The sequence below is a fragment of the Nannospalax galili genome, unplaced genomic scaffold (assembly GCF_000622305.1).
Source record: "Nannospalax galili isolate Female #2095 unplaced genomic scaffold, S.galili_v1.0 scaffold336, whole genome shotgun sequence".
Classification (NCBI taxonomy): domain Eukaryota; kingdom Metazoa; phylum Chordata; class Mammalia; order Rodentia; family Spalacidae; genus Nannospalax; species Nannospalax galili.
Window position 1 is genome coordinate 6,117,379 of NW_008343385.1, and position 11,767 is coordinate 6,129,145.

The 11,767-nt window shown below is 39.9% G+C and overlaps 1 protein-coding gene across 1 annotated transcript in view; it reads right to left on the reverse strand.

The window, feature by feature from the left end:
- The window catches only part of Ktn1 (kinectin 1), an 84,334-nt gene that overhangs the window by 57,034 nt on the left and 15,533 nt on the right, over positions 1-11,767 (reverse strand). Inside the window, 2 exon segments of the mRNA XM_029566658.1 lie at positions 1,265-1,405; positions 3,923-4,039. Coding sequence (XP_029422518.1) covers positions 1,265-1,405; positions 3,923-4,039 — 258 coding nt within the window.

The following is an 11,767-nucleotide window of genomic DNA, read 5'->3' on the forward strand; positions in this document are numbered from 1 at the left end:
GTTATGTTTGCCAGCCTTAACTATAAATAAAGTACCTGTTAATAGACCAATTTATAGACTTGGCAAGGAAGACAAAAGTCAGAGAATTCAACATAAAGACAATGATATTACTGGAAAGTAAAAACAACTTGATCAGTAAGATTTTGATATGAGATATATGTTAAAGCTGAGGTAGTACACACCTTTAGAACTAAAGATCAGCCAGCAAATGGAAATAACAATTTCAAAGAGACTTCAATTAAGAGGAGTATTAAGGGCTCATTTCACAAGCAAATTCAAGCCTCCATCGTCAAGAGATGGAGGGGAGAAAAAGCAGGGGGGGGGTGCTTAAGAATTGATCCAGACCTAACTAAAATTACGAAAATGAATGATACATCGAAAAGCCCATAAAAATCAAACCTCCTGAAAACAGTCACAGAGACAAGTTAAAAGCATATAAGTTACCAAGAGTTAAAAGGTCACATAAACTAGAACTCAGTCACCCATCCCTCCTCCACTGCAACATCAAGCCCCAACTAGCTCTTTTTACTATTTTTTAAATTCAAACTCATCCTCTCATTATCAACATCTGATTTGACATCTGGTTTGCCCCTTGGCTACTCTGACTTGAATTCCTGCAAAAGACTTCCACCTCTCCTTATTCTACTCTCCACAGTGCTGCAGAGTATCATTAAAATTAGGAACAATTAAACTTCTAGCTTGCTTAAACTCCTTTAGTGGCTGCCCAATCTCCAGGCACACCAGGCTCTCTAAATGGGACCCTACTTTACTTCCAGATCTTTTCTTTATGCCAACCAACTGGCTTCCAATTCCTATAGCTTTTACTGTATTTCTCATAAAGTGATAACACAATCCTGGATTCTTAAAAGATACCCACTGAGCCACTATCTAGAGAGAAGGAAATAAAGAATTGCAGCAAGTAACTCTAATAGCCAGTGGCCATTTCTTCAGTCTTACTTGACAGTGTTGATTCAAGACTTAACATAGCCTGGATATCATACTAGACTATCAATTCTTTTCTTTCTCACCTCTTAACACCAGTGGTCCAAAGTACACAAAGCTTACCTCTATTGTTATGATTTATCTCCTTACCTGCTTCCAACCTCCCTACCTTATCCTCATACAGAATTTTTATTTACTTAAGAATGAAGAATGAGTTAAACTAGCCATTGTTATGTTGATGGCCCAGCACATAAAGAGGCACTTAAAAGTTTGCTAAATGAATACACACATTTCATTTTGTTTTTCAAGAATTTAAACATACCTTCCTCTGCATCTGCTGAGTCTCTTGGTAACTGATATGCATTTTGTTTTGAAATACGTTGTGTTCCTTTTCTAATGTTCCGATCCGATCTTTCATTCTTGCTATAACCACACTGCTTCTTTCTTTCTCTGTCATCATTTCCTAGAAGAGTAAATCAGAAAAGAAATTATGAAGAACCTGCTATGAAAAAGATTGCAAGCTTATCACAGCAAGAAAACATTTTAACAGTGAACTGATCATGGGTGCTACAGCCATCAGTGTTTGCTTAAAAAACAAAGTCAGGGGTAAAAAACAAAGAAAGCGAGTCTTCTGCATCTCCCCTGCTCTTCACAGAAACTCCCATTATACTGTACAGACCTCACCAATCTGTTTTTATTTTAGGTGCAACTTCATGATTTAAGCATTAAAGGCAGTGGCCCTACATCTTATACTCTAATGTGGTTATAAGAAAAGTATTTCTCCAAGAGTGGTGGCACACACCTTTGGTCCCAGCACTCAGAGGCAGAGGCAGGTGATCTCTGTGAGTTGTAGACCAGCTTGGTCTACACAGAGTTCCAGGCCACCCAGAGCTATACAGTAAGACTCTGTTTCAAAAAAAAAAAAAAATCTCACCAGGCATGGTTGTGCACACCTTTAATCCCAGCACTTGGGAGGAAGAGGCAGGTGGATCTCTTCTGAGTTCAAGGCCAGCCTGGTGTACATAGTGAGTTCCAGCACAGCTGGGGCTACAGGGAGACCTTGTCTCAAAAATAAATAAATAAATAAAAAACTCAAGCCAAAACAAAAAATAACTGTTCTGCATTAAAAAAAGTATATATACACATACATATACATATAAACATATATACACACACACATATACATACATATACATATATGAGACAGGGTCACACTATGTAGCACAGGCTGCTCTGCTCAATACATAGACCAGGCTGGCTTTGCCTCCTCAAGTGCTGAGATTAAAGGCATGCAATACCAAGACCAACAAAACAGTTCTTATTTTCTTTTAGGGTTCGGTAAAAGGGTTGTGGGAGAGCCTAGGAGAGGAAATAAAAAGATACCTCTCTCTTAGAGGAAGAGATAGGCTATGGCCACAGTAACAAGTTTAGAAAAGGCTAACATAAAAGTCAGAAAGCAGCCGGGTGTGGTGGTGCATGCCTGTAGTCCCAGCACTTGGAAGGCAGAGGCAGGGGGGGCTCTGGGGGGTCAAAGGCAGCCCCGGCTACATAATGAGGTTCTGGGCCGCTTTGGGGACAGGGGGGCCCCGGCTCAAAAAAACCAAAAAAAAAAAAAAAAAAAAAAGTCAGAAAGCAAATAATCTTCCCAATTCAAATCTTAAAACAAAGATATGAACTTAGAACAAATATCAGAGTACACGAAAACCCAGCAGTTTAGTTATCTTCAGGTATGAGTTTAAAAGAAACTGATAAAATTTAAGCTTTTACATAATTCATGGTTGCTTATGAAGAGTTAGCTTATATACATATATTTCAATTTTTAGATTTCTATTTGAAAGTCGACATACGCATACACACACACACTAAACAAGTATATACATTTCTTTTTATAGAACTAAACTAAACTTATTTATACAAAAGCAGTATACTAAGAACAGGTATAGTGGTATGCTCTGTAATTCCAGCACATGAGAGGTGGAGTCAGGAGGTCATCTTCCTCCATTACACAGCAAGTTCAAAAGCAACCTGGTTTTGAACATAAGACCGTGTCCCAAAATAAAACAAAACAAGCACTGCACTTTGTTTAACTCCACATAAAACTTGGTGGCTAAAAGCATTAAATAGGTAATGAGTTTTATTTTGAAGATCAGAGTCAGATTTTTCCATGCAGCATATACACTGGAAGTATATAGAAACAGTAAGGTGCCAAATGTTTACCTACTTTTTTTTTTTTTTAACCTTCAAAAAAAGTATTCACATCAAACTATACTAAAGTTAACTGTAAGGAAGCATGCTTACAACAACCTCATGCTTCCACGGACTGTTCTTAATTACTTCAAAAGCACACAAAGGATTTATATTTAGAGTCATTCCCTCTTGATGTCATCAAGTAGCTAGATGAAGTTGTAAACCAGCTAGCTCATTTACTCTACTGTCTTCCATACCTAAGTGGAGAAGAAACACTTCAGGAGGAAGACATCACATTTTCTTTAAAGTTTCAATTCTGTTTTCTCAGTCCAGAAAGTTTGTTTGGATTTAGATTTTTCCTCTCAGACTAAAGTTCTAAGGTTTAAAGAAGTTGATTTTTAAATTATAAATATTTATCACAAGGCTCTCCATACATAAATAATATAAAATTTTCATATTTACTACATAAATTGGATTTAAACAAGTTTTGTGCGTCTATGGAAAACATATCTACATCTGATTCACTTAAAACTAACCCCTGTGCTTCTGAACATTCAGAGTACTTCTGCTATTCTGAAATTAGACTTTGGATAAGTACTTTTAAGTTATAATTCAACTACAGACTAGATCATGAAAGACTGAGATTCTTCCATACAAAAATTCTAAAAGAAAATTACTTTTGCTGGGTATAAATTTTTCACACAAAAATAGTTAAACCAAGAACATGGATGATTTTACATCTTCCATTGCTTCTGACTCAGAAGTATATCCCTTGAACTAAGAATGTCTTCACCTGAGTTAACTGCTTACAGCGATCCTTTGTGGCAGCAGCATCTTCCTTCAGAGCGGTAAGCAACCTGTCCTTCTCCTGAAGCTGATGCAGAAGTGCAGTCAATTCTCCTTTACTTGACTACAATTGAGAAAACGATACAGAATTATCAGTTATCATGGACCAATGAAAACTGTATTACATAGAATGACTTCCAAACACTCATCAGGTTAAATAAAATTCAGAAAACTTACAACACTACATATTCTAAAATTATTAATAGCATACAGATCAAGAAATGCATTTTGACAAATTATAGGTCTGTAGCAAGTCAAAAATAGCAATTTCCCTCCTTTTTTCTATAAAACTATAAACCAAAAATCCAATCTACCAACAAGGAATCATGTGTGTGGTGGTTTGAATGAGACATGTCCCCCACGGGCTCCGAATATTTGAATATTTGGCCCCAGTTGGTGGCATTATTTACAGAGGTGTAGGAATGCAACCTTGTTGGAGGAAGCGTGTCACTGGGGGCAGGCTTTGAGAGTGGATAACCCTGTCCCATTTTGTCATCTCTCTGTTCCCTGCGGATGCTTGAAGATGTGAAGTCTCATCATTCTGCTCCGGCCACTTCTGCTGCCACACCTCCCCACCATGGACTCTTATCTTACCCTCTGGAACTGCAAATCAAATACACTCTTTCTTTTATAAATAAGTTGCCTTGGTCATGGTGTTTTATCACAGCAACAGAAAAGTAACCAATGCGATGTGTAATCTTTAAGCATACTACTAGGAAAGACTGTCAGGAGTTGTGAGGCTCACACATGGTGCTCAACAACTGTCATAACATGCCCTGGATGCTCCAGGGTTCATGGGATAGGACCACAGCTCCAGCTCATAGGAGGTGAACACAGCTCCAGGCTCTCAGGAGGCTATCATAGCCCCAGGCTCATGGGGAGACAACCACAGTTCCAGGTTCATGGGAAACATATCCAGTTCCAGGCTGATGGTAGGAGACCACAGCTCCAGGCTCATGAGAGACAACCACAGTTCCAGGTTTACAAGACAGGACCAAAACTCCAGGTTCATCTGAAGGAGACCCCAGCTTCAGGTTCACACGAAGCAATCACAGTTCCAGGCTCATGGGGAGGGGGGTCACAATTTCAATTACATTGGTTCCAACTATTTTCCTATCTCCATTGCTCTGTCCACACTATTATACTTGTGTTTAAGATAGAGCATTTTGGCTTCTGTGCAGTGAACAGAAGCAACAGTTACTTGCTGGTCTGAATTTCTCACAAAGGGACATCAATATTGGAGAAACCTTTCACTTTTGCTGAAGGAGACAGATGAACTGGGGGAGGATTTGTTTTGCGCCCCCCCCCCCCGCCCATGATCAAGGTTTTGGTTGGCTTTTTTTTGGTAACTGTGGCCTTTACATCTTCCTCCCTGGCCAGGGGGAGCCAATGATGAGACAGAATCTTCTTACCCAGACCCTTAAACCACCCTTGCTGTTATCTTGGCTCTTCAGCTATTCCTTTCTTACTTGTCAAGTCCTTTCTCAACTGCGCCCAGTGATCAGCCCTAGTCCTCCTTGGGGTTTGTTACCTGGGTGATGATGGCCAGTGGCCAAAGGTGCACAGCTCAGTGGTTGCCTGCAGATCCATCCCCTGGCAAGAGAAGTGCATGTTGGGGTGCTCGCAACTGCCTCGTGGCTGCACCTGACACCCAATGCACCCCAAGCTAGGCGACCAGTGTGGCGGCCCTGACATATTTTTGGAAATACAGTTTCCATGAAACCTTTTTAAAGACTCACAGAAAATCAACTTTAACCAAAAAAAGAATAAAGAAGATATGGCCAAGCAGTATCAAGCTTGGAATCTACCTTTTCATTACAAAATTACAACTAAAACAATAATGGAAATCAGTTATAGCACAGCCATTAAATATTAAATATGTAACAAACAGAAATTCTATAATTAACAAAAGTTGGAAGGGGGGAAAAATGATAGGGTAGTCCTTTCTGTTACATACGGTATGGAACCAAACTTGTTCATAATCTAAAGTTTAAAAAAAATTATACAGGAGGCAGGTATACTTAAACATCAATGCTAAAAATAATCAAATATTTTCTTACTACAAATCATATTAACAATACGCTAGGAATTCCATCCATCTACCGCGTTCTATCTCATTTAACTTCCAAAGTCTGATTATCATCCCTATTTTAGTGATGAGGAACTAGAGGAAATGCAGTTAGGTAATGTCCAAAGTCCTAAAGCTGAAAGTGGCAGAGCCCACATTTGATGTCGAGAGCCAGGATCTTACCCTACACTCCATGAATGCATTAGTTACTTTTCTGTTGCTGATAAAACACCATGACCAAGGCAACTTAGAGAAGAAGAGTTTATTTGGGCCTAGGTTCCAGAAGGTTAAGACTACGTAATGGGGGAGGAGGCGTAGCAGCTGAGAGCTTACATGTTCAAGCACAGGAAACAGAGTTAATCTGGAAGTGAGGCAAGTCTATGAACTCTCAAAGCCCACCTAAGATGAGCTTCCTCCAGCAGGCTGCACTTCCTAAAGATTCCATGACTCCCCCAAAAGCACCACCAACTGACCAAGTATTCAAATGGTGGAGCCTGTGAGGACATTTCTCCTTCCAACCACAACATACAAAACACAAGTTATCATGCAACTTAAACACAAGGGTTCATGTGAACACAGCATAGTACTTTCTCCAATTCAGCAGCCCCTGTACCTTTTACTTTGACCGTCCCTTCTCAGCTAGGCTTATTCACAGCAGACACTCACTTTCCCCACTCAGCCACTTGTTTATAGTCTAGTTCTGAAATGAAAACTACTTTCACTAAGAGCACCAAGCCCAGTTTTTCCATCTTCACTTTTCTTGACCACTCTAAACTGTGTCATCATTGCTCTTTCTCCACTGGCTCTGGCTTTCTGTCTTCCCTAAGCAACTGGAATTCTACCATCTCCTGGGGTTCTCCTTCTTCTGCCCTTCTTTAGTACCTTTTGATCCAACTTTCCTCACCCTTAGTATGCTGGTGTTCTCAGTGTACATTCTTTGAACACTTTCATTACTTTCTCATATCCATATGTATTGGTGATAACAGATTACTTTCCCAAATCACTCCCATGGAACTTTTCTGTAAGTATAGGAAAACTGATATTCAATTACGAAATGCTACAAGTCAAAAGAAATGCCTAAAGCAACTTTCTGAAATTCAAAAAACAAGGGTTCACAAATGCTACTGTTACCATAGTCCATCCAGTTAGTCAAAATAAGAAACAGCCACCCTAAACCTGTCATTGCATGACAGCTAACTGGTCAAAAGTCACCTGCCTTTTTTCTGTGCTATGCCAGTGCTCCTGTACTATCTCTCCCTTTATTCTGAAGTGGTCTTTATGAGGTATAAGAATCCATTTACATTTAGGACTTTGAAACTTATTTAAAAGCCTAATGAAGACTCAGTTTCTACAGCAGGAAAAAAAAAAAAGAAAGAAACAAGATTATACATAGCCTCTCTCAGATAAGAGACCTACAAGAGTAAAGTCCCTTCAGTAGCAAATAGAACCATGCCATGAGAAACCAAGAAGATATGAATCCAAAGCCAAACAGCTCCAGGGAAAGGGGGTAGGAGTGTGAACGCCTCCCTAAGTCAAATGCTATCCTTAATGAGTCTCTAACATCTTCCTAGGCCTACCTAAAATAAAAATCAAAGGCAGTCTGATTTGCCAATCAGTCTTTAGGACTTCAAAGGTATCTCAGTCAATAAAATAACTACTTTATCTCTGTAAGCCAGCAGCACTGTCCTTAGTCAGAAAATAGACACTTAAAGCACTTGTTTTTAACGCTAAAGGCAGTAATTTTACACAGCTAAGCAGTAGCTTCACCTAGAGTCTTTCATGTGCTACATGCTATGCCCAAATCCCACAAATAACTAAGAATTCTTTAGATGTGTATTCACTCAATTATAATAAAATGAACCAACAGACAAATTCTCCAGTCAAGATTATCAAGAAAGCGGCAGTAAGATGGCTCAGTGGGTAGAGGCACTGTGATGGTTTGAATGAAATTGTCCCCACAGGCTCCAAGTTATTTGGACATTTTGTCCCCAGATGGTGATGCTGTTTTGGGAGGTCTTAGGAGGTGTGGCTATCCTGGAGGAAGCACATCACTGGGGGTGGGCCTACAGAGTTCTTAAGCCTTGCCACCAGTTGCTCTCTTGCTTCCTGTGCCCGCATGATGATGTGAGAGCTTGGCTTCTGCTGCTCCTACTCCAGCCACCTCCAGCCACCATGCCTCCCTGCCATAATGGACTGTAATTCCCCTGGAACCATAAGCTCAAATAAACTCTTCCTTCTATAAATTTCTTGGGTCGCTGTTTCTATCACAGCAACAGAAAAATGACTAACACAGGTACTTGCTGCCAAATCTGATGACCTGAGTTCAAACCCCAGGTCCTACACATGGTAGAAAGGGAGAATCAACACTCACAACTTGTGCTCTGGTCTCCACTGGTATGCTGTGGCACGAGCGTGTGCACACACATAAAAAATAAATAAATATAATAAACTTAAAAGATTATCAAAAACTTCCTTGTAACAGTATAATCTGAGTTTACACTCAAAGCCAGATTTACAACATTTACTGACCACTCTTGAACACTTTTACTTATACTGGACTATTGCTGGTAACATTACATACACTCTAACCAGCATACTACAATATAAAATGCCATAGACTTGTTAAGTGCACTGTTGACACCTTACTCAGAAGTATGGACATACTTAGAAAGCTATGACAAAAAAGAAGTCCACTGTTCTGAGACAGAACAGTACTACAACCATTACTATGCAATTTCAGATTACACATATATGAGAAAATAATACTGAAAACAAAGAGATAGAAGAAAAAAGAGTGAAGTGCTTGAAGAAGTAGAGAAGGGCTGGTATACGTGATATGTCATGAAAGGATAAGGGAAACATGGTCACACAGTCACAGAGGAAGAAAACATGGACCTGCTAAGGCATTGGTAGAATATTCCACACGCAAAGAGAAAAGTACAGGTGGGTGTTCTTATGCAGTGAGTAAATATACTGATTTAGCTCTTAAAGATCTCATCACAGATATGTAGAAAAACAGATCACAGGGCTAGGAGGCAAAGCAAAAGCAAAGATTACTGCAGGTGAGAGGTGACAACAGATGAGAATGGTGTTATTCGTACTTCAAGATTCATACTTCAACTCAAGGCACTTAAGTAGGTAAGACGTGCATCTATGTATGTGCCAGGATTTAGAATCAAGCCAATCATCTAACACTGATACCAAAACACCAAGTCATCTTATCTTACCCAAGTTAACACTTACAAACTTGCCACATTTTCCATATGACAAAGTATGTAAGATAACATGACCTATAAAAAACAGAATTAACTGCATGGAGTTTTGTTTTGGAGGTTTTTTTAATTTTACAACTTTTTTGCCAGTCACAGCAGTGATTCTGACATTCAAATTGTGTGTGGGATGTGTGTGCATGTGTGTATAGGGATATGTGTCGGTACACAAGATTATGGAGGTTAGAGGCCAACCTCAGATGTTGTTCATCGATATGGCCATCCGTCTTGTTTTTTTTTTTTGAGACAGGGTCTCTCACTGTCTAGGCTGGCTGGCCAACCAGTGAGTCCCAGAGATCTGCCCCAAGGATCCTCCCCAGGGATCCTCCTGTGTCCACTTCCCTAGCACTGGCACTAAGATCGTAGGCCACCACACTTTATGAGTTCTACAGATCAGAATGCAGAATACTAGCCACTACATGATCATGGCAAGCCACATGCTGGTGATGGATTCTAGAGATCAAACTCAAGCTTGTACAGCAAGCACTTTACAAACTGAGCTATCTCCCCAGTCCTAAATCATTTATTTTTGAAGGGAAATACTGCATACACACAAACAGAGACACTCTAACACTCTGAACAAAAGTTGCTAGGGTCCTTTGACTGTGTAACCTTCTAGTACAAAAGTAGTCCATGTCTTCTATCTAGAAATCAACTAACCTTGACTTCAGTATTTCTACTCAAATCATAGCAGGTACAAATTTGTTAAGGATCAAATGACTTTAATGTCATAAAAATCATCTCACTTATTTTAAGCATTTAGCAACTCCTCCCATATCTCTCCATCACTTTTTTTCTGATAATTTCATGTACTCTTTCTTCTTTTATTTATTTTTAATAGGGCTTTTGTCTACTCTAATATTCCCCCCTCTGAAGAGATAACCCTAAAATCTTTTAACGATTAGATACAAGCTCCCAAATACTTTTGACATTTTTGGCCTTTGGAACAGAGTATGTTGCTAAGAGGCCCAAGGACATAGCGAGTTTTAGCCAAGAAACTGGCTACTTTTCTTAAAGGTCTTTTTACCCTAACTGCCTAGCCAATTCCTACCTCCTTTTCTTATCACACCATCCTCTGAAAAGGTTACCCAAATAACCAATAGGGAATGGGGAGGCAGACTGCCCTGACTTCTTCCATGCTGAACAGGGACACAGGGTGAGGCAATTGGAGTACCCCTTCAGTGGGTCTATCTAAGACTCCCAAATTACATAACACATCTCTAAAGGGAAAAGAAAGTCCTTGAATCATGAATAAGATATGAGAAGGAGAAGTAAAGTAATTATCATTACAAGTTCTAGACAGGGAACAAGAAAAAAGTCAAAACAGGGCAATTTTCAAATGTTCATATACCAACATGAACTCTTTAAGAGTGTAAGCCAGGCATGGTGGTGCATGTCTGTAGTCCCAGCACTTCAGAGGCAGAGGCAGGCAGATCCCTGCAAGTTTAAGGCCACCTGGTCTACATAGTGAGTTCCTGGCTAGCTGGGGCTACAGTAAGACCCTGTTTCAAAAAGGCCAAAAGAAAAAAAAAGAGTCCATGTGTTAAGCCCAAATAAACCATAAACCTTTGCTTTTGCATTTTGGTGTGTTGGGTCCTCGGTGGTCTTTTTCGGGTCCAATGGATGGGGTACAACACCCAAATTGTCATTAGGGAATAGGGACACAGAAGGCTCTGGCTTCTTCCATGCTGAACAGGGATGTAGGGTGAGGCAACTTCAGTGGGTCTATCTAAAAGACTCCCAAATTGCATAACTCTTATCTCTTAAGTGGAAAAGAAAGTCCTTGAATCGTGAATAGGAGATGTGAAGGAGAAGTAAAGACAAGAGTAATTAGCATTACAAATTCTATACAGGGAACTAGAAAAAAAGTCAGAATAGGGCAATTGTTCCAAATGACAATCCATTGGAATTTCTTGAAAAGGGCTTCCAAAAGCATCCCCCTATTAGGTTCCTCCTCATTTTTCTTTTGTCTTCCAAGGCTGGACTCTAGAGTGATGGATTCAGGATTTGCTTTCAGGTATTTTGATAGCATTTAGCTTTTTTCAAAGCAGCAGATGAGTCAAAAGATGCTTGATTAGCACACTGATTAGCATGGATATATGAAATAATTTCTGACGGCACTCCAGAACTTTTAGATGTGATTACAAAGCTTACGGTATTAAGGATAGGAATATGCTGGGCATGGAGGTACAGGCCTTTAATCCCAGCACTCGGGAGGCAGAGGCAGGAGGATCTCTGTGAGTTCAAGGCCAGCCTGATCTACACAATAAGTTCCAGGACAGCTGTGGCTACAGGGAGACCCTGTCTCAAAAAAGATTAAAAAAAAAAAAAAAAAGACAGCAATAAAAAATAATTATACTCAGCCAGGTGTGGTGGCACATGCCTTTAATCCCAGCACTTGGGAGGGAGGCAGAGGCATGCGGATCTCTGTGAGTTCGAGACCAGCCTGGTCTAC